General features: G+C 48.5%; 2 protein-coding genes and 1 long non-coding RNA gene across 7 annotated transcripts in view; 2 read left to right on the top strand and 1 right to left on the bottom strand.

The window, feature by feature from the left end:
• LOC133502152 (uncharacterized) overlaps nt 1–12,859 on the bottom strand; it is a 55,446-nt gene extending 42,587 nt beyond the window's left edge. For all 5 annotated transcript variants that reach the window (XR_009795378.1, XR_009795375.1, XR_009795377.1 and 2 more), the window contains exons 1-2: nt 12,769–12,859; nt 2,952–3,018 (exon numbers count right to left, since the gene is read on the bottom strand). This is a non-coding gene — a long non-coding RNA (uncharacterized LOC133502152). The remainder of the gene's footprint in view (nt 1–2,951; nt 3,019–12,768) is intronic.
• LOC133502089 (shaker-related potassium channel tsha2-like) lies at nt 7,260–8,666 on the top strand. Its single transcript, XM_061822490.1, has one exon. The coding sequence runs from the start codon at nt 7,260–7,262 to the stop codon at nt 8,664–8,666; it is 1,407 nt and encodes a 468-aa protein (XP_061678474.1).
• Nucleotides 12,860–15,163: 2,304 nt separating the features above from the next.
• LOC133502084 (potassium voltage-gated channel subfamily A member 1-like) lies at nt 15,164–16,642 on the top strand. Its single transcript, XM_061822481.1, has one exon. It carries the CDS (start codon nt 15,164–15,166, stop codon nt 16,640–16,642), a length of 1,479 nt encoding a protein of 492 aa, XP_061678465.1.
• Nucleotides 16,643–19,805: the final 3,163 nt, after the last annotated feature.

The raw sequence follows: 19,805 nt of genomic DNA, 5'->3' as shown, positions 1-19,805 counted from the left end.
CCAGCCAATCGCGGGGCAACTTTGGACGACCAAGCCCCGGCGTTGTTATTATTGCGATTGCAGTCAAAATGAGCTCACGCGGCAGTGCGCGAGAAAAAAAAGTCCTTTTGAAAACCGCAACTCAATAAAAGCGAAGTGAATAAGTAAGACATCAACTTTCATTTTCAGAACAATAATAATGACGGGACGGCGGCCAAAATGCCGAGTGAGACGCTCACGATGCCCTCGCCGAGTCCACCGAGATGACGACGTGGAAATTTAGTGGGAGCGGAGGCCAGATTGCCGCTTTGTCACGTTGTAATCGTTACGCTCAATTTCAGTGACCCTTTCAAGAATTCAGATGGAAAGGAAGGCATCGAATCAAAAATCTCGTCCAAATCATTTTGACGACCGTGGGAGAAAAAAAAAAAAAAAAAACATTTCGTAATTCTAAAGGCAAACCACAAGCCCGATGCAAATATTGAAACTACATTTGCAATGCACACCCCTCAACAAGAATCAAAATCGTAACTGAATTGTTGAAAGTGTGAGCGTGATCCCAAAAAAAACACTTTAATATCATAACCAACTCATCAAGTCCTTCCAGATAATTTGATTTAGAAAAAGATGCAATGAATCGCATTAAGCTCGCGGACGAAATGATACGCTGTGGTTGGACATTTTTAAGCTTTATTATTACGTACTGTGACGTGGATGCTAATGTCTGTTGGCTCAACTGTTAGCATTGAGCGGTTTGAAATATGCACATTGAATTCTTTTTTGTTTCACGTGCAACTTTGACGCTTTTTGCCTCTTCATTTGCCAAAGTGACGTCACCCAGTACACGTCGACCAGAATGTGAGAACAGCGCCAAATTAATTCATCTAAAAGTGTCTTTTAATATGTTTACCACCCGCATATTTTCCAAGCCACTTATCCACACGAGGGTCGCGGGAGAGCCAGAGCCTATCCCAGCTAGCTTCGGGCAAAAGGCGGACGACACCCTGAACTGGTTGCCAGTCAGTCGCAGGATGAAAATGATTATCCCAAAAATATTTGGTCTCTACAGTGAAAATGTTCATCTATCGCGGGTGGGCCCGCGTTAAATTGGGCATATTATTAAAGTTGACACGTTAGGAAACGACTAACGCCGGGTAATTTTAGTCATCAAAAATTAGCCAACGACCTCAGCTAGGCTGCGACTATTTGCGTATTTCAACCTTGCTACACGTGTCAAATGCAGCCCAGCGCGCCGACTACGCAGCCCAACAAGAACTAAAGGCCTAAAGCAAAAAAAAAAAAAAAAAAAAGTAATTGCCAATAATTTGAAAGTCACCGCCGACAAACGTAACGGCGGCGGACGTGCGCGCGAGTCAGCTAGCCAGCGACCGTTAGCAAATTTGCCTTGCGTACAATCTAAAGTGAAGTCTGTGAATTCCCGCGAGAGCGCATTCTCGACACGCGCTCCTCGAGGCGGCGGGAGAAAATAGTTGCGGCTGCGAGGACTGCCGGGACGGAAGCGCCGCTGCCGTGAGCTCATCGTGTCGCCGAGTGTGGCCCGTTTATTTATAGGACTCCCTCAAAGTCGCTGCCTTCGGACGGGACGGGACGGGACGGGATTCGGTTACAGCGCCGGCGAAAGCTGAAAATGCAACGCTGCCAAATCCCTCATTTGGAAATGCACGGCTGCGATATTAACTGCAACGTCATCGGGCGCAATCAAATTCAAATTACATATTAAACGCAACAATTAGGCCCGAACGCCGGACCATCAACTCACAGTTTCCCAATCAGCTAAAACTCATGTTAGTCATTTGAGCTTTTGACTTTTTGACGGATGGGTCTGCCAAACGGGCTCACTTAGCGTCCTTTGCCATCTTCGGTTTTATCAGTCGGCTGAAAAATAAAAAGCTTAAGCTTCAAAAAGTGAAAACTGCGCTCTTCACAAATGCTGAATAGAAACGTGGACTGGTTTGACCTTTTTGATTTCAGCCAATGAGGTCTTGGATAGCGCTCCAAATGGAAAAACACAGAAAGGGACCATGAACCATCATTCCATCCATTTTCAAAGCAATTTAATGTCGTTGTTTTTTTTCTTTAGTTAAATGAAAATTGTGGGTGGGAAACAGGTTAGCGCGTTGGCCACACAGTTGTCGGGACCCGGGTTCAACCCCAGGCACCGCCTGTGTTCCTCCCAGTGCCTGCCTGCGTGGGTTTTCTCCGGGTGAGCACTCCGCTTTCCTCCCACATCCCCAAAACGTGCTTGCATTCATTGAAGACCCTAAATTGGCCGTAGGCGTGATTGGGAGTGCGGCTGGCGACCAGTTCAGGGCGTACCCCGCCTCCTGCCCGACGATAGCCGGCATCGGCTCCAGCACTCCCGCGACCCTCGAGAGGATAAGCGGCTCGGAAAATGGATGAACATTTTGCCAGATGGAAGGATGGACTGATTCGTTATTTGATATCTTTTCTATCTCTTCTCATATTTCATTTCAAATGAATATTTTTCTTGCTTGTCGAAAGGACCATAAAACCTTAAGCCAGCGTGTTGATTTGAAAGAAATGATAATTCTTTTCTTTTAAACTTTGCTAGATTATTTCTTTTGAAGGGCATTAAAAAAGAAAGGAGAGGAGCTATAGGACGTTGAACTCTTAGTATTTATGAATCAACTGAATGTAGTGACGGCTCCAGGGGCCGAGGAGAAACTTACTGATTTGACCTTTGACATTAGCTAGTTTGGACATTTGCCTCTGACAGCAGCGATAACGAAAAGGACAAAAGAACGTGACACCATAATTCATGTTCATCAATTCACTGGAAATTGTGGACGCAGGTAATGATTTGACCTCTGACGCGAGCTCGCTTTGCCGTGCTGGTGACACGGACAAAATACAAACGGAGGCCGGCGGGCCTCGCGTGGCCCGAAAAGAACAGAACAGAAGCAACCGCAAAGCAGGAAAGTCGCACTCACGTCTGCCGGCCGACGTTCTGGCGATCACGCCGCGGCTTCGTCGACGGCTCGCCGGGAAAGGGAAAAGCTGTCGGCGGGAAGACAAAAGCGTCAGCCGGACATGGGAGAAAATTTGCGGGTCGACTTCCAATCTTTCCTCCTTCCTCGGAATGGAAAATATGCTTGGCGACGTCATGAAATTTGCTTGAAATGAATTCGATTGGCTCCATAACAACTGATCAAAGTATTCTTAAACAAATATTTAGATTAGGAAGTGAGGTGTGATAAGGCAGTTTTTTTTTATAACAACAACACCAATATTTATAATAATAATTAGGGCTGTTCCTATCAAATCATTTTAGAGCTTTTCTGCGATTGATTATTGGTCTAACCATCAATTAATAATCCTCCCCCTCCCCTCCCCCAATATATTTTTCTTCTTTTCACTACGATCAACATGAATTTTATTGTCATTTATGAGGGGATGGACGTCGACCCTTAAAATCCATTTGTTGCTGCTATTGAGTGTACGGTACAAATTTGGTGAGCATCCTGAGAGAATGGTAAAAAGTTAGCGATGACAAAAAATGGCGGGAAAAATGTATCAAACGCGACGATCCTGTCACAGCAAGTGAAGAAGAAGCAATATCAGTCCTGCGATAATTTGCTTTCCTCCCGACATCTGAAGTCACATTTCGTCGCTTGGCGTCTGCGTTGCGCGGAGGCGACAAACGTCGCCTCCGCGCAACCGTTCCACCTCATCGGCGCTTAATAGTCCTCTGCAAATTTTGTCTTACAACACAACGGGGGAGAGACTGTAAAATAGAAATGTTCAAAAACTGAATCCAAGCGGGTAAGAAGGAAGAGTCGACAGATCATCTCACCCCCCCCCCCGCCCCTATCAAGCGCGACATCACTTGCTAAAAACGTCCGAGGCCCGAAAGGATAATCCGGCAAGCTCGGCGTGTGACAAGGATACGGCGAGGTAATTCCAAGGAGCCCGGCCAGTTTCGATTTTAGCCGGGCGCCTCGTAAGCGACTCATCGGCACAAAGGAAGACGTAAAAAAAACTAAATGCGAGCGCCAAGTTGGGATGATCGCGTGCTAAAATTGGTGAGTAGAAGTGGGGTGTCCGCTTCCCCGAGACCAAAGGAGCAAAACACAAACCGCTAATGAGGTACTGATGAGTGGAGTCTGTCGCGGACCGTGAGCCACATGCTGCTTCACCTAGCGCGGATGTCGTTATGGTAACACGAGGAAACGCAGATTGTCCGTCGGGTTCCTTCCTGGACGGAATGCCGGGCAATGAGCCACATGCTGCTTTGCTTCCATCGCCTACAAGCGGCAAAAATCTGTTACACGCACACGAACAAACGGTGTACTTTGCAAACTTTTGGCAAAGGCTGCGAGGTTGCCGGCGTGATTGCCTCACGCCTGAGATGGGAACCTCATCCTTGCTCTATTTTTACACAAAGCTCACAAGTGCCATTTCATCTCAAGTTCGGCCTCTTGTTTCCTACACACCACACCCGTGAAAGAATACGGTGAAAACTTCGTTTTCTCCATGAATTTCTTCACGACTGACTGACCAACACCAAAATGGACCAAAATTCAAAGACTTAAAAATGTCATGAATACACAAAAAGACATGCATTTCAGAAAGCATAACTGTAGCTTTACAAACAATACAAATGACTCGTGAAGTTGATAAATTCATATTTTACACCATCTCAAATTCAAATGCCACTGAGGGCAGAGGAAGGAGTCATTTTCACATTTTGCACTACGTGGACCATCCCTCGTTTCTTGCGTTGAGAGTTCATTTCCATGTTTGGGACCACAAAAGGCATATTTCCTGAAGAATACAACAGAGATGGAGCTGTACATTACCAACAGCTTTTGTCCAATTCGACATGCTTCAGTTTCATTGTATCCCCAGTGATTTTGGATATTCTCAAGAACATCGTGGCAGAATGAAATGCAAATAAAACACTGATGAAATACAAGTACTTTAAAATAAAATGTTCCCATGACTACATTTTTCTGTCTACATGTGTTGCTGCACTATTTGTCAATCAAACGACATTACTCCATCTATGCTAACGTCGTTAACCGTCAAATGTCTTTTGTATCATTTGTTAGCATTAAGCTAAGCAGACTTTGCTAAGGCTAAGCCATCTGGTTAAATCCACGTTCTTTGTTCCAGGTTTCGTTTTGGAGACTAAACTTGAGCTGCCAATGGCAGGAAACAATTTGAAGCCTCTTTTTGGAAGAATTGTTCCCTAGCGATTATGAGTTATAAGTTGCGTTCAGCTCAATGCCACCAAGTTGAAGGATGCTAACTGGTGGATAGATACGCTGGTGAATTGTACATTCCGCCATCTAGCGGAAGACAACTGTATCGTTCTGCCTGTCGTTACACGTCATTGAAAAAGAATATTTGAAGTAAAAGGCGTCATCATTTTGGAACCAATTATAACAAAACGGATAAGTTCTCATGGGAATGACTGCTGTCTGCTACTTTCAACCCACTTCAAGTGATCATGAAATTAAAACAATAAAAGAAAGAAAAGCGGGCGGCAAAGTGTCGCGTCGAAAGCTGAGCAAAACATTGGAACAGACGTGTGACTGAGGTCGCCCGATATAACGCCGGCGTCGTCCCCTGCAGCGGATTACGAATCACGTGTCAATTCCGCAGCTTGTTTGTTATCGTTTGTTTCCTTGGACACGCGCGACGTGAGCCAGACGCTCCGTTTGCTTAACTGCATCCGCCGCCCGGGACAATAGCGGCAGGCCGGCGCACTTGACTTTGTGTTATTGTTGTCACATCACGCACACATCTTTGCGGATGACAGTGTTAGCGCGTTGTGATGTGTGTAAACACTTTTAGCAACACTGATTGACTGACGGCCCTGCGCTATTACTGTCCGGAGCCCACACAGCAAATGCAAGGTCGAGAACAATCTTGGGCCACGAGCCACATGCTGCTTCACCTCGTATGAATGTTGTTGTTGTGGTAACGCGGGGAAACACGGCTCGTCTACTTTTTCTACTTCATTTCAATGTGAGGAAAAAGGAGAGTTTGGACATAGCACGTGCACGGAATGCAGGGTACCTGCTCGAAAACAATCTTGAGCAATGAGTCAACCGCTATGAACGCGGCTGCGTCAGCAGGCAAAAGAAAGATTGTCTTGTTCGTTTCATGGGAGAAAAACAAACTTGCAGCACACAAAACGGAATATTATTGGGTGATGAGCCGCGTGCTGCTTCACCAAGCACAAATATTTTCTACACTGCTGCAATAAAAAAGCGAAAACAGCGGTTGTTTTTCGAGACGCACGGCACGGTCGAGAATAATCTTGGGTGATGATTTGAGAGCTGATTTGACATCTGCAACCATATGAAGACGCTAAAAATAGTGTCATTAAAAAAAAAAAAAAAATCAACTTTGACCTGCTGATGAATCTGACTGATTGGTCCATTCTGCAGCATATTGAGGGCCCTTTTTGAGGTCTTAACGGCAAGTCGCTCGTCCTGAAGGTAACACCCCCCCCCCTCCCCCTCCCCCTCCCGCTCCCCACCCCCACGGTGTGTTCTAGATTGTACAATTGAGTCCTTTGAGCGAATGTTATTTTGGCCACGGGCTTCCCGAAGAAGACGACGTTTGCCCCAGCGTCTCGAGTATCAGTCAAGCAAGCATTTTCCATTGGCGAGGGAACCGCCGGCGGACTGGGAGGTGGGGGTCACGTCTCGCAGCATTTTAGCTTATTTTGGCCACATTAAATATAATCTCATCACGGTGGTCCTGTTTCTTCAAGTGTGAGCGAGGGGACACCGGCGGGTTCCCCTTGCGACAGGAATAGCACCATGATTTCATGAATGAGGGACTCGCAACCGGGAGGTTTCACATTTGTCACGGAGGGGCTGACAAGCGCCGATGAGAATAAGGCTGCAGGACGTTCGGCGCGTTGGTGGGAAGAGCATCAAAATTGGGAGCTTCCGGTTTTACTCAGGCGAAGCGTCGGAGGGACAGCGGCAGAGGTAGCGTCATCTGGTCTTCCGACTTGGGGAGGGCCACGCCGTTTAAGATGGTGTGAATATGATCACCGCTTCTGCCCACTGGCGTCTCTTATGCAAGAGGGAGAACTGTCTGACGCGGTCAGGTTCTAATCGGACAAAAGGACCGTGGAAATCAAAGGCGCCGGTACGGGGAACAATTTCCTTTCGAGGGGGGAGGGGAGTTTCTCCGAAAATCCAGGGCCTCACGTGATTGTATGACAAAAAAGGACACTTGAGAGGTGAGTGCCAACCCTCGTGGGGGGTGAAAAGATGACCGTGGTGTCCCAGGAGAACCGCGACGAGACAGTGGTGGTCGGCCCCTTGTCGCCGGATGACTCGGAGGAGGAGGAGTGCAGCGAGAGGGTGGTCATCAACATCTCGGGCCTGCGCTTCGAGACCCAACTGAAGACCCTCTCGCGCTTCCCCACCACACTCCTGGGGGACCCTCGCAAAAGAATTCGCTTCTTCGATCCTCTGAGGAACGAGTACTTCTTCGACAGGAACCGACCCAGTTTTGATGCCATCCTGTACTACTACCAGTCCGGGGGAAGACTGCGCCGACCGGTGAGCGTCCCCGTGGATATTTTCCTGGAGGAGATCAAGTTCTACGAGTTTGACGAGGAGACAATCGAGCTTTTCCGAGACGACGAGGGTCTGACGAGGGAGGAGGATCGGCCTCTGCCTAACAACGCGTTCCAGAGACAACTCTGGCTGCTGTTCGAGTACCCGGAAAGTTCCGGACCCGCTCGGATCATTGCCATCGTCTCCGTTATGGTTATCCTAATATCCATCATAATATTCTGCTTAGAGACCTTGCCTGAGTTCCGAGAGGTCCCAGTGTCAGTCCAGGAGCTTCATGTTAACGGCAGCGCTCACGGAAAGGTGCGCAGTCCCTTCACAGACCCCTTTTTCATGGTGGAAACACTTTGCATTGTATGGTTCTCATTTGAGTTCACAATGAGGTTCCTGTCCTGCCCCAGTAAGGCGGCGTTCTTCAAGAACATCATGAACATCATCGACGTAGTGGCCATTGCGCCGTATTTCATCACCCTAGGACTGGACCTGGCCGAGCACCAGGGCAGCAGCCAGCAAGCCGCGTCGCTCGCTATCCTCAGGGTCATCCGCTTGGTCCGTGTTTTTCGGATTTTTAAGCTCTCCCGCCACTCCAAAGGTCTTCAGATCCTCGGGCAGACGCTTCACGCCAGCCTCAGGGAGCTGGGCCTCTTGATATTCTTCCTGATCATCGGGGTGGTCCTCTTCTCCAGTTCGGTGTATTTCGCCGAAGCGGAGGATCCCGAATCGGGCTTTTCCAGCATCCCCGACGCCTTCTGGTGGGCGGTGGTGACGATGACAACGGTGGGCTACGGAGACATGTGCCCCTCCACCATCGGAGGCAAGTTTGTGGGATCGTTGTGCGCCATCGCCGGAGTGCTCACCATCGCTCTACCTGTGCCGGTCATCGTGTCCAACTTCAACTACTTCTACCACCGAGATAACGACGAGGAAGATCGCTTGCAGTACGTGCACGTGACCTGCGGACAGCCGCAGACCTCCTCCGGGGACTTCAACTCCAGCAAAAGCGAGCGGTCCCTGTCCAAGACAGAATCCTACCGAGAGGACGACCTGGAAAGCCTCACCCAGATCGAGATCTACACCGGGAAGCTGACTGACGTGTGAGAGGTGCTCCCATGGTGAGCTCGGTGCCAGTTTCTCACGGCGGTCGGCCCTCTCTTCTCGTCTAAACACAATCGGACACGCTAGCCCACATTTGCTACTTAAATTCCCAAATTCGTTCCATGAAATTCCCTTACCTCAGTTTTCTTCCGTTTATATCATTGGTTTTGGCTGCGCTGCTTGCACTATTTGAATGTAGATATTGGATATTTTTGTCCAATCACATTTCAGCCTCTCTGAGTTGCCATGCCAATCTAAACTGCCCACGACCTTCACCGCTCATTTCAACTACGTAAGGAACGCGACTAAATATTTAGTAAATTGACTAAATTTGCCTCACAGGCCCAAAATAACGTCAGCATTTATCCATGCTCTGATTGGCTGGTCAGAGTCCCAGTTCAGCGTGCACCCCGCCTCCTTCCCGGAGAGACCTGGGATAGGCTTCGGCACTCCTGCGACACTTGTGAGGATTATTTCAATTGTTAAAAACATAATGACTTGAGGGTTCAAACATTGTTTTATTTAAAATTACAATTGTTGAATGAAAAAAAATAATGACTAAATACATGTTCATTTACATTTTATAGCAGCCAGCTAAATTAGGTCTGAATTCAATGATTTCATATTTTGCCTGTGATCTAACCTCACGCCGCAAATCATTGTCAATCAGCCTGCAAAATCCAGATGGATCCAACACAAGCGATGAGGCTCACTTCTGATTTATTTTGTCACATAAGGGTTGAAGGATTTCCCTCTTGTGGTCGGATGCTGGCATGACAAGAACGTCACGAACGTCAGCATGCTCATGACGTGGCTTTTCCATGAAGTACCGAGTACATCCCAAAAGGGTTGTGAGTCACGTGCCGGTCGCCTCTGGTTTTTGGGTTGTGCGTCCAGGGCGCACCTGTTGGGGTACCACACGGATCCCACGTTAAAAAAAAAAAAAAAAAAGTTCCAAATCACTGTTCCGTTCACCTGTAATGGGAAACTTCGCGGCACTTCTTGATATGATATGTCCTTATCTTGGGTACTAGAGTTCAGTTGCTGATTTGGAATTCAAATCAATCAATCGAAATTAGATCATGTGAGCGCTTCTGACTTGGCTGTTTTAGAGCTCGCCATGGTGAATGTGCAGGAAATTATTGTGAGAAGAGCGCCGCCGTGTGGGAGCGTGCGGGAAGCACGTCACAGTTCAGACCGTACAGTAAAAAAAAAAAAAAAAAAAAGCGCAATTAGTGGAGTTCAAAATAGAGATAAGAACCAAGAGAACATGGCTTTACTGTAAAAATATTATGAAGTTTGGTTTTATAAAATGCAGCAGCAACATGCAAAAATAATTTGGAGTGCAAATAAATCCAAAGAACTTGCCAATTGTGATTGCTGAACGATATTATATTCGAGCTCTACTGTATTCAAATATAACGATAGCAGGATGTGTTTGGCGATTTGTTAAATCTCAACAACAAACAAAAGAAATCTAGAACAACTTTGAGACAGTAAATGTATTGACTGTTCCACGATTATATTACCAAAAAATGAAGTCGGGGTGTAGTGAAAAAGGTCAATTAAAACAGATTGCAATGATTTTTAAATCCTTTTCAAGCTGGATTCACTTGAATGCCCCGCAAAGACAATATAGCGACGTTCAAAATGAGAAACATTTTCTTGGGAAAATATTTGCATACTATGAATTTGACGCCAGCGACACGTTGCAGAAAAGATGGCCTTGCGGCATCTTTACCGGTGCGCCATCATCACTTTTCCCACTTTGCGATGAGCTCAGGACGCCCAAGGAGGGCGAAGCTCCGAGTTACGTCGGGTGTCTTGACGGCGGCCGCGGCGTGACTCAGCCAGAGCAAGTCAAGTTACGTTTTCATGTTTTGCCTTGTCCCATTTTGGACATTGATTCATGTTTTGTGCACTACGCGTTTGTGAATTTTGATCTCGTTTTGCATGAGAGAACCTGAATTAACGAGAACTGACGAGAAAATGGCAGCACCGTGTGCTGGAGATGGAGTAAAAATATTTTTGTAAAAATACCAACCGACCCTAATTCTGAAACGTAAGGAATCGGAACCACGGAACTGCGCACCTTTCCACGTTTGGACTTTTGTAGCTGAAGACAGATGGGGTTAAAAAGTGTTGTAAAGCAGTGAGTGGTTAACTGAAATTAAGTTAAAAACAAAAAACAAAAAACAAAAAAAAAAAAAACAGGCATGGTTTTATTATCCGCAACAAGTTACTTGAATAAATTTATCATTTTGATCGTGTACATTTTCAGAATCACACAGAAACTTTGCCAGCGTCCAAGCTGTCGTTAAGGAGGCAACTGGCCCTTTAAGAAAGCATCCAACGTTTTCAATGATTTCACCGGCAGCATTTTGTCGTGCTTTAATGGAGGCGGAAACGGTGCAAAGTTCGTCAACATGAACGTGTCCACTCGGTCACAGTGAGCGCGATCAAAACTGTCAAAACGACATCGTGGGCTTAATTTTTTAACCGAATTCCGTTTCTGCCATTAAATGCTAACGCTAGCCAAAAATGTCCACCGTGTCAGCGAGCTCACAAATTTGCCGTTTGTCTTTTCTCGCAGGCGTCTGGACGCACACTCGGGCTTGCCGTCCCAGCAGTGGCAATGGAAAAAAAATAATAATAATATTTTTGTTGTGATCCAATGAAATGTCTCAACAAGAACGACGACGTGGCCCGAATGGACGAAGAAAAACTCCTGTGAAAGATTGTTGTACATATTTTCTACAGTTTTGGCAAAGCCCACCAGAAACGGAGAACTCTCAAAGCACGCTGTGGATGATTGCCAATGTAAATGTTATGAAATATAGTATTTATTTTTGTAACCTGTCTGTGAATTTAATTTAATCTTTTTTCTAAATAAAATAAATGCTCAGTCATCAGGGACAGAATGTTTGTTTCATGAAATGGTATGAATTTATTCCCAACAGTGTATTGTTTTCATCTAGTTGTTGGGTTTTTGAATTTTTTGGTCCAATCAGATTTTAGCTTCTGTCCATTTCCATGTCACGCTACCGCTTGGAACTTCTACTACGCTACGTTCTCCAAACTATATTTTTCTCTGAGGAACCGTGGGTGATTTGATCAGAGCATCTGCCTCACAGTTCTGATGACAGGCGTTCGATACCCAGCCCCCGTCCGTATGGATTTTGCCTGCGTGGCTTTTCTCCGAGGACGCCGGTTTCCGTAGATGTGAACGTTACTTGCTTCGACGTGGCCTGCGATTGGCCGGCAACTAGTTCAACAATAGCCGGGATTGGCTCAAGGCCTTCTGCAACCCTCGTGAGGATAAGCAGCTCAGATAATGGATGGATGGATCTTTTTCTTCGATTTCCAACAAACTTTTTAATGCAAATGACAGTCAACGTAATTCAATTCAGGGCATAATTTGAAGTTTTTGAAGCAAACCACAAATTGAGAATTGTTTTGGGTTTTTTTTTTTCCCAGATCTGTTTGAAATGATTGCACCGAATGGTGTTTGAAGACAATTTAGACGTTCTCCAAGAACTGAACGTAATCATTTGTTGGGTTTGCAGCATTGGGAAATCAAAAGTCACAAAACATCTGACGGGTCAAATAACATTTGAAGATGTGACTATTTTTTTGAAAGCAGCTTCATATATATATATATTTTTTTTTTTTTTTTTTCAATTGTTGTTTCGACCCCTAATGGAAAAAGCCGAAAGAAACTTACTTACTTTTTTCGGTGTCTCTACTTGAGTTTCTTTACAGGTTATCATATTGATCGAATAATTATCCCCTTTATGATATTACTGCTATTGTTTAACTTGTGTTTTCCTGCGAAAACACATTTTATTCTCATTCGTGAGGTACGCACGTCTATCCTTAAACTACTCGTAAATATGTTGTTACTGAGTGTATGCTGTAAATTTAATGTACAGAATGTGAGACAGCAAAAATGATGAACGCTAAACAGTTAGCAATCGCGATTAGCATTAGCTTGCTTAGCGAGTGCCATTTTAGGTCAAAAGTCAGCTCACTAGTACTTATACCATCTTCCATAAACTTAACTGACACAGTATGCACATACAACAATGTCTTTAAAATCACTTACAGATGTTCCTCCGTCGTTTTTAGCCAAGTTTAGTTACATCCAAACACTGCGTCCGTCTGCAATAAATGTTCCTAAGAAACATGGGTTCCGGCGACGCAAACAAAGTTCCGGAAGGAATTTTTGTTCGCCCGATGTTTTTAACTTTTGCATCGACCATTTTTTTTCTCCCAGATCAAATTGTCAAGTATAAAGGTCATTTTGTAACATATTTCTTTTTGTACCAGGGCATAAAGTGGCCAGTCAAAAAGTCCACATCCATTTCACAGGGGGGGGGGGGGGGGGGTCCAGACCAGCTCTCTCCACCTGATTCCGGGCCAAAATACGCCACCGCCCAAAAAATGCCGTCGTTATTGGGAGGTTTGTTCTACAGCTTGTGAATTAGACTGTAACGCTTCATGACGTAAAAATGACGACATCTGAGAAAAATGTAATTTGCGTAACCATTTGGAAGGCGGTGTACGGTAGTAATGCGTGTCTTTCCAAATTTGTAAAAAGTGACGTAAAAATTCTGAAATTCCAATCTTGTGTGAATAGTCACAAAAAACGTGTTACCTTGCGGCATTTCGTAGAAAATCATTGACTTGTTCTTCATGAGCGCATCGTTGCCCGCGCCTCAATTTGTCACAAGAGCAATTGACTTTCAAATGACCTTGCTGGAAAAATTGCGTCCTGGCGCCTTTGGGCACATTTTTGGCAAAAGTACTTTTGATGAGTCAGCAAGGGCATGCGTGTGCGCACACACACACACACACGCGCGCAATTTTATGCAGTACCATACAAGTGATTCTAAAGGATATTGACTGTAATATTATGATAATGACGTAATTGCTGTAGGATGAAAAGAATGGTACAATTTGTTAAAAAGCACCATACATTCAATATAATATGAAGTGGAGTGGTATAAATAGAGATGATCGTGTTATTTTATGGATATGACTGACTTTTGTCAGCCCCCCAGGTTCCCGTGCACCTCCACATTGCCCCCCCCCCCAATCACTTTTTTTCTTTTTGCCACAGCAAATCCCGTCCCCGCACAAATATGGATCATATTTGTTTGCGCTGGACTGCGCCTGGAACGGTGCCCGCATGCACAACTTGTGCTGCTTTCAAGGGGCGCTCTGCATTGCGTCGAAAGCTCCAACTCCTCTCTCTCTCGCTCGCTCTCTCTCTCTTTCCTCCTCCTCCTTCTCCTCCATCCATCCATCCATCCATCCATGCATCCACACGCTGCAGAGGAGGAAAGCTTCTGTGCATCAGCTGTGCATTTCTTCTTCTTTTTCTTCCCCCTCGGCCGCCCACCCGGCGTGGACGGGAGCCGGCGGCCGGCTGTGCCTCTCCATCGCTTTCTGCTGATGTCTGGATAACGTCAAAGTCCGGCGCGTGGCTCCTTTAATGTAGCGAGCCGCCGCACCACCCACTACCGTCCTCCGCCTTTCCTTCCCCTCCCCCTTTTGAAATGCAGCGTAAAAAAAAAAACCACACATCGGCAAAAAGCCACATCTCCTCCCGCAGTGCACCGTGAGGGAGCTCCAGCCTGCATCCTGCATCCTGCATCCTCCTCCTCCTCCTCCTCCTGCATCCCCGGCAGCCATGTCATCATTTTCTAATTATGATTGTTGTTGTTTTTGCCCTACCGCCTCGCTACCGGATGGGAGCCGCCATGTGAGACACTTCACATGGGCGCATTGACCGGAGGACAGGACACTTTCGGAGACCCCGCCGTCCGCCGACGGCACCCCCGAGGTAAGAACCCCGGCGCGAGTAGCGCACGCACGGCTCTCTCGAATGTTGTGGACTGCGTCGCCGCCACGCCTGTGCACATCAAAAAGCTCCGCTGTGAAACATTATGCGTCAAAAAAAAAAAAAAAAAACAACAACTGCGTGCCCGCGTATCCCCTCGGAGCTCCAAAACTTAAGTCGTGTCACGGCTCCAAACTGCAGTGACGAGGCAGCCGGAGTGACGGCGACAGTTTGGCAAAAGCGTTTGCCACTGCGCGGAAGCGGCTCGCTAATAGAGCCTGAGAGAAGTCGAGAAATAAATAAGTAAAGTGGAGAAAATGCTGAGCCGGCAAATATGTTTCTGTGTTCGCTGTTTGATCCCATTATTCCACCCCCACCATCCTCCTCATCCCCTCCTCCCGTTCTCTCTCTCTCTCTCGCTCTCTCGCTCTATGGGTGGCAGAGGCAGCGGCGCTGGAGAGCAGCAATGGTCCAGTCAGCGAGAACCGCAGTGGAGCCACACTGAGGCAGATTCCGCCAACCGGCCCCTGGTGTCCCGGGGGCGGTTGGACGTTCCGAGCACTTTAAGGGGCGCAGCAAGGTCTTAATCCACCGTGGACCCGCACACCCGCGCTGTCGGACTAACCGCACCCCCGCCCCGCCCCCTCGCCCCAAAATGACGGTGGTCTCGGGAGACAACGCGGACGAGACTTCGGCCGTGCCGGGCCACCCCCAGGATGCCTACCCGCCGCCTGACCACAACGACCACGAGTGCTGCGAGAGGGTGGTCATCAACATAGCCGGCCTCAGGTTCGAAACGCAGCTCAAGACCCTCTCCCAGTTCCCGGAGACGCTGCTGGGCAACCCCAAGAAGCGCATGCGCTACTTCGACCCCCTGAGGAACGAGTACTTCTTTGACAGGAACAGGCCCAGCTTCGACGCCATCCTGTACTACTACCAGTCCGGGGGCAGGTTGCGGAGGCCCGTCAACGTCCCCTTAGACATGTTCTCGGAGGAGATCAAGTTCTACGAGCTGGGGGTGGAGGCCATGGAGAGGTTCCGAGAAGACGAGGGCTTCATCAGGGAGGAGGAGCGGCCCCTGCCCGAGAAGGAGTTCCAGCGCCAGATCTGGCTCCTCTTCGAGCACCCGGAGAGCTCGGGCACGGCCAGGGGGATCGCCATCGTTTCCGTCATGGTCATCCTCATTTCCATCGTTATATTCTGTTTGGAGACGCTACCGCAGCTCAAGGAGGAGCCCATGGGCCACCTGGAAACTGTCGGCAACACCACCATCTACTACAAACCGAACATCCTGACGGACCCCTTCTTTGTCATCGAGACCCTCTGCATCATCTGGTTCTCCTTCGAGTTGATCGTGCGCTTTTTGGCTTGTCCCAGCAAACCGGCCTTCTTCAAGAACATGATGAACACCATCGACATCGTGGCCATCATCCCCTACTTCATCACGTTGGGCACCGAGCTGGCCGAAGACCCCGACACCGAGGGGGTCGGGGAGCAGGCCACGTCTCTGGCCATACTCAGGGTGATCCGTCTGGTCCGGGTCTTCCGGATCTTCAAGCTTTCCCGACACTCCAAAGGACTGCAAATTTTGGGACAGACGCTCAAAGCCAGCATGCGAGAGTTGGGACTGCTCATCTTCTTCCTCTTCATCGGCGTCATCTTGTTCTCCAGCGCCGTCTTCTTCGCCGAGGCCGAGGAGCAGGGTTCCTATTTCCGAAGCATCCCCGACGCGTTCTGGTGGGCGGTGGTGTCCATGACCACCGTGGGCTACGGCGACATGGTGCCGGTCACCATCGGGGGCAAGATCGTGGGGTCTCTGTGCGCCATCGCCGGCGTGTTGACCATCGCGCTGCCCGTGCCCGTCATCGTGTCCAACTTCAACTACTTCTACCACAGGGAGACGGAGGGAGAGGAGCAGGCTCAGCTGCTCAACGTCAGCAATCCCAACATCCCGACCGACAGCGACTCCAGCCGTCGCAGCTCCTCCGCGGTCAGCAAGTCCGACTACATGGAGATCGACGGCGACCTGAACAACAGCATCGACAACTTCCGGGAGGCCAACCTCAGAACTGGTAACTGCACCGTAGCCAACCAGAACTGCGTGAACAAGAACAAGCTGCTGACGGACGTTTAGGCGGGGACCCGATCAGCCGTCGGCTTCACGAGGGCTTCGTCGAGGCCTGCTAAATAAAAACCCCCGTAGAGGAGAAGCCGACACCGTTAGAGTAGACCGCAGTTAGATCGGCCGATCGACTCTTTTCATCCTGCAAGTACGTACCCCAAAGGATCTCCCCTACGGAGACCCTCAGATATAACCCACTAGGAGTTTAGGATGCAGAGCACACTCACGTCTTATACGAGCAAAATGATGCATGGAACAGCGAGAAGCAAGGCGGCGGAAAAGTTACCGGCAACTTGAAAAGAAGCTGCAGTAGATGTCGGATCCTCCGCCGCCACCCGCCACCCGATTCCCGATTCGCTTCCTCCCCGTCCACCCTTTGGAGGATCTAACCGTTGCGCAAAAAGCACCTTAACGACCCGGTCGTAGAGGCGTCCGGAAAACAGAGTTATCCGGCGCCCCCCCCCCCCCCCCCCTTGGATGCAGCACGGCGCCACCGCGGAGCTCCACGCATGATGACTGACTGACTTTCCATTTTGACGCATGCCACCAGATGTACACGTTCTCTCCATCGCAGAGACGACGGAGGTTCCGCCGCCCGTGTTTTTGCACCAAACGCCCTCGAGGAACGCTTTCAGTTGACATATTTAGAAATTTAGGATTTGAATGTTCAATTTCAAGTGGACACTTCAGAAACGAATTCACAGCATGAGGAAAAAGTCACCTGCATTACGCTCGTTGGACACTCGGTACTTTTTGTATGCCGGCATATTTAATGCATGACATCAGTACGCAGCTTGTTGCAACTCAGGCACTCTGCAGTGTCCTTTTTTGGAGGGGGGGGGGACGGGGGGGTCAGGGAGGGGAAAAAGGAACCCCAAAATGTATTCAACTCCCATATAGCCAAAGCCGCAATTTAGCCACTTTTACGAAATCAAAGTAATCGCCATCCAAAGCGCATTTATAACCGTCAAGTACGCTCAAGTAGAACCGGTGCATGAGCTTTGGTTCCACCCCAAAAAAAGATGAAAACTAGCTTCCATTTTCACTTGGAGTTTGGTCGGTTTCAGACGCCAAATTGACAAAGGACGGCTTCGGGACTGATCGGAATTCTTCGGACGTGAGTTGCTAGTGCCTTCAATTCCGCTCGCCGCCGGGACCGGTCGAAGTGCCTCTCAGTCGTCGTGGGACGGATGCGTTTCGGTTCAGCTGAGCCGCTCCAGATCTTATAATAGTCGGAACGTCGAGAAGAAGAAGAAGAAGAAGAAGAAGAAGGAGGAGGAGCGGGACGAGCCCGTCCAAACGAAAACAAAGTAACATCCCGAGTCTCACGCACAAGCTGGTGTCGGCTTAATGACGCTTAACCAAGCGGCGACGTAATGTCTTTTCCAACTTGACCCGTCCAAATCAAAAGGGAATACTTACACGTTTGCGCCATCATTTATTCATGCACGGCCTTCTTTCTTTCTTTCTTTCTTTGCTATGTGCATCCTTCCATGGTCTCTACCTCAGTTTGCAGACGTGCTGCAGAGGCGCATTCAACATTCAAAGCAGGGTTTCCTTCCTTCCTTCCTTCCTTCCTTCCGTCACTCCTTTGTGCCCTTCGTATCTTCCTTCCTTCCTCCACACTTTCCTTTCTCCCTTCCCACTTTCCTTCCTTCGTCCCCACTTTCCTTCCTTCCTTCCTTTGTCCCCACTTTCCTTTCTTCATCCCCACTTTCCTTCCTTCCTTCCTCCCTCCCCACTTTCCTTCCTTCCTTCCTCCCCACTTTCCTTCCTTCTGCCCAACTTTCCTTCCTCCCTCCCCACTTTCCTTCCTTCCTTCCTTCCTCTCTCCCCACTTTCCTTCCCTCCTTCGTCCACACTTTCCTTCTTTCCTTCCTCCCTCCCTCCCTCGCCACTTTCCTTCCTTCCTTCCTCCCTTCCTTCCTTCCTCCCTCTCCACTTTCCTGCCTTCCTTCGTGCCCACTTTCCTTTCTTCCTCCCCATTTTCCTTCCTTCCTTTGTCCCCACTTTCCTTCCTTCTGCCCAACTTTCCTTCCTCCCTCCCCACTTTCCTTCCTTCCTTCCTTCCTCTCCCCACTTTCCTTCCCTCCTTCGTCCACACTTTCCTTCTTCCTCCTCCCTCCCTCCCTCGCCACTTTCCTTCCTTCCTCCTCCCTTCCTTCCTTCCTCCCTCTCCACTTCCTGCCTTCCTTCTCCTTCCTTCCTTCCTTCCTTCCTTCTCCCCACTTTCCTTCTTCCTCCCCATTTTCCTTCCTTCCTTTGTCCCCACTTTCCTTCCTTCTGCCCAACTTCTTCCTCCCTCCCCACTTTCCTTCCTTCCTTCCTTCCTTCCTTCCTTCCTTCCTCTCTCCCCACTTTCCTTCCCTCCTTCGTCCACACTTTCCTTCCTTCCTTCCTCCCTCCCTCCCTCGCCACTTTCCTTCCTTCCTTCCTCCCTTCCTTCCTTCCTCCCTCTCCACTTTCCTTCCTTCCTTCCTTCCCCACTTTCCTTTCTTCCTCCCCACTTTCCTTCCTCCTTCCTCCTTCCTTCTCTCTCCCCACTTCCTTCCTCTCCTCCTTCGTCCACACTTCCTTCCTCCCTCCCTCACCCCTTCCTACTCCCTCACCACTTTCCTTCCTTCCTTCCGCCCTCTTCTTCCTTCCTCCCCACTTTCCTTTTCCTTCCTCCCCACTTTCCTTCCTTTCTTCCTCCCCACTTTCCTTCCTTCCTTCCTTCATCCCCACTTTCCTTCCTTACTTCCTTCCTTCCTTACTTCTTCTCCACTTTCCTTCCTTACTTCTTCTCCACTTTCCTTCCTTCCTTCATCCCCACTTTCCTTCCTTCCTTCCTTCCTTCCTTCCTTCCTTCCTTCCTTCTTCCTTACTTCTTCTTCCCACTTTCCTTCCTTCCTTCATCCCCACTTTCTTTCTTCCTCCCCCCACTTTCCTTCCTTCTGCCCAACTTTCCTTCCTTCCTTCCTTCCTCTCTCCCCCCTTTCCTTCCCGCCTTCGTCCTCCCTCCACTTTCCTTCTTTCCTTCCTCCCTCCTTCCCTCGCCACTTTCCTTCCTCCTTCTCCTTCCTTCCTTCCTCCCTCTCCACTTTCCTGCCTTCCTTCGTGCCCACTTTCCTTTCTTCCCTCCCATTTTCCTTCCTTCCTTTGTCCCCACTTTCCTTCCTTCCCTTCTGCCCAA

Source organism: Syngnathoides biaculeatus, chromosome 6 (genome assembly GCF_019802595.1).
Source record: "Syngnathoides biaculeatus isolate LvHL_M chromosome 6, ASM1980259v1, whole genome shotgun sequence".
Classification (NCBI taxonomy): Eukaryota; Metazoa; Chordata; class Actinopteri; order Syngnathiformes; family Syngnathidae; genus Syngnathoides; species Syngnathoides biaculeatus.
The sequence above is the reverse complement of the archived record's forward strand: the minus strand, read 5'-3'. Positions and strand labels throughout refer to the sequence as shown.